The sequence below is a fragment of the Elephantulus edwardii genome, unplaced genomic scaffold, assembly GCF_000299155.1.
Source record: "Elephantulus edwardii isolate Elephantulus edwardi_28Jun2011 unplaced genomic scaffold, EleEdw1.0 scaffold00219, whole genome shotgun sequence".
Lineage (NCBI taxonomy): Eukaryota > Metazoa > Chordata > Mammalia > Macroscelidea > Macroscelididae > Elephantulus > Elephantulus edwardii.
In genome coordinates this window covers 4,554,186-4,556,917 of record NW_006399969.1, presented here as the reverse complement: position 1 = coordinate 4,556,917, position 2,732 = coordinate 4,554,186, and the positions used below count along the sequence as shown (strand labels likewise).

Sequence of the window (2,732 nt, the reverse complement as noted above, 5' to 3'; positions counted from 1 at the left end):
CAAGTTACATAGTATTTTTTTAAATTGTTGCCCTCATTATTTCTCAATGCTCCTGAGTATTCAATTTAGTACTCCTGTGTATTCCATTGTTTGAATGTATCACAGTTTCTCAATCCATTCAGTTGTGGTTTGACATTTCAGCTGTTTCTATGTTCCTGAGATGGTGAATAATGCTGATATGAACATTGGTGTACTAATCTTTGTTTGTGTCCCAGTTCTAATTTCCTTGTGGTATATTTCTAGTAGTGGAATATCTGAGTCATATGGAGTCTCTGTGTGCAATTATTTTTCTTAAACAAGGCTTTCCCCCTTCCCCCGCCCCTTGTATATTACCGAGTTAGATCAGACTGGCACAAGAGGAGATTGCCCCTCCTTCTCCAGTGGAGCAGCTGGTGGATTCTGTGTGCCTTTGGGATTGCAGTTCAGCTTCTTGCCACTAGGCCACCAGAGCTCACTTTATGTTCAACTTTTTGAGGAAATACCAAACTCTCTTCCGGAATGGTTGCACCATTTTACATCCCACCAACCATGTATGAGAGTTCTTGCCTCTCCACTTCCTTTCCAACACTTATTGCTTGCTGCTCTACTAAATGTTATGAAATGTTACCACTGCTACTAGGGTAAGATGGTATCTCATTGTGGTTTTGATTTGCATCTCTCTGATTGCCAGTGATTTTGAGCATTTCTTCAGGTGTCTGTTGGCCATTTCAATATCTTCCTCTGTAAAAAGTCTTTCCATGTCTTTTGCCCATTTTGTAATTGAGTTGTCAGTCTTTTTCTTGTGGAGGTTCAGGAGGATTTTGTAAACTTTCATTATGAGAACCTTGTATGAGAAGAGATTGCTAAATGTTTGTTCTCTGTCGGTAGGTTTTCTTTTCACTCTGTTGGAAAAAGGTTTTGATGAACACAGAGATTTAATCTTTAGAAAGTCCATTCATCAATTTTATCCTCTTCAGCTTGTACATTTCTGGCTATATTTGGTAGTCTCTTTATACCATAGGTTAGGCCTTCTAAAATTGGTTCCACTTTGTCTCTTAAGAATTTTATGGTTTTGGGCTTTATTCTCAGGTGTCTGATCTACCTTGAGTTGATTTTTGTGTATGGTGTGAGATGTGGATCCTGCTTCAGCTTTCTGCAAGTAGCAGTCCAGTTTGTCACCACCATATGTTGTCATTTCCACATTTGATGAGTTTTATTTCCTTTTTGACTATCAGCAGACCATAGATGGATGAGTTAGTTTCTGGATTCTCGATTCTTTTCCTTTGATTGATGTGTAAGTCATTGTACCAGTACCATGTTATTTTGGTTACTACTGTCGTGTAGTATATTTTGAGGTCAGGGAGTGCTATGCCTCCCATTTCGTTTTTGTTTTTCAAAAGTGCTTTGCTTATTTGGGGTCTCTTTCCTCTCTAAATAAAGTTGACAATTTCCCTTTTGATCTCCTTGGAAAATGAATTTTGTATCTGGATTGGGGTTACATTGAACATGTAGATTGCATTTAGTAGGATTGTAATTTTCACACTACTGAGTCTTCCTATGCATAAAGATTTCTTCTTCCTTGTTTCTTACCTTTGCATTACGGTCAGCAATTACCATTAATGGATACTGATTGCATGTTTGGTCAATTTCCATGACTATGCTCTTAAAATAAGAGACACGGGAAGCAAGGGGTGATGTTGGTTTAAAAAGTCCATTTCCTAGCTGATACACAGGAAAATAAACAGATCAGAGCTCACATTTGTCACTCATAGGGTAACTATGGGCTGTATTGAACCCAGTGGCATCTAACAAAACAATAAGAAATCTACCATGGATGTTGATTATCGCAAATTTCAATCTTTTCTCCATGTATCAGGATGTTCCACATGGGTCCATTAATGAGAATTATTTTTTCTTGAAAGATGATATAGATAGATAGATAGAGATAGAGATAGATAGATATAGATATAGATATAGATAGAGATAGAGATAGAGATAGAGATAGAGATAGAGATAGAGATAGAGATAGGGATAGGGATAGATGAGATAGAGATAGATGATATAGATATAGATATAGATATAGATATAGATATAGATATTCTCAACGATGACATAGAGAGAGCTATGTTGGCCTAGTGGAAAGTTATGCTACCAAGCCTAATCTGCAGCCCTCAGGCCAGGTTCAAATTGTTTTCCTGTCAAGCATTCTTCTAGGTGGTACAGCACTGGTCTGTGCATTGCTGTACAGAGGTAATTCATGGTCCCGTGATGCTGAACACTGGGACACGGATGTGCCAAACGTGTTAATGGTTGCCCATGATGGACAGTGTTGGCTGGAGCTTCCCGACTAAAACAAGCCTGGAAGCAGGAGCAGCATCCACGCCCGAAATGGCTTGCCTCCGGAAACTCTATGTACAAACAGTGCTCAGGCCTTTCATTCATAGGGTCGCTATGAGTTGTGTACGACTCAATGGCACCTAACAACAACAACATATATAATATATATTTTATATACATATCACACTGGATTAATGTCCATACTCAGTGGACTCTAGAGAAATACTAATAAAAAAATACTAGTAGATGCTTCTTGTTGTTGTTGTTATGTGCTGTCAAGTCGCTTGCGACTCATAGCGACCCTATGGACAACAACCCTAAACTCTGCTCTGTCCTGTGCCAATCGCACTGTCTCTGACACTCCCATCCCAATTATCCCAATCACTAAATCAATCCACCTCATAGAGGGCTTTCCT

General features: G+C 38.9%; 1 protein-coding gene across 1 annotated transcript in view; it reads right to left on the bottom strand.

Annotated features, from left to right (window-relative positions):
* The window catches only part of LOC102845234, a 115,083-nt gene that overhangs the window by 97,774 nt on the left and 14,577 nt on the right, over nucleotides 1-2,732 (bottom strand). The window contains exon 4 of the mRNA XM_006898079.1: nucleotides 1,570-1,641. Coding sequence (XP_006898141.1) covers nucleotides 1,570-1,641 — 72 coding nt within the window. The remainder of the gene's footprint in view (nucleotides 1-1,569; nucleotides 1,642-2,732) is intronic.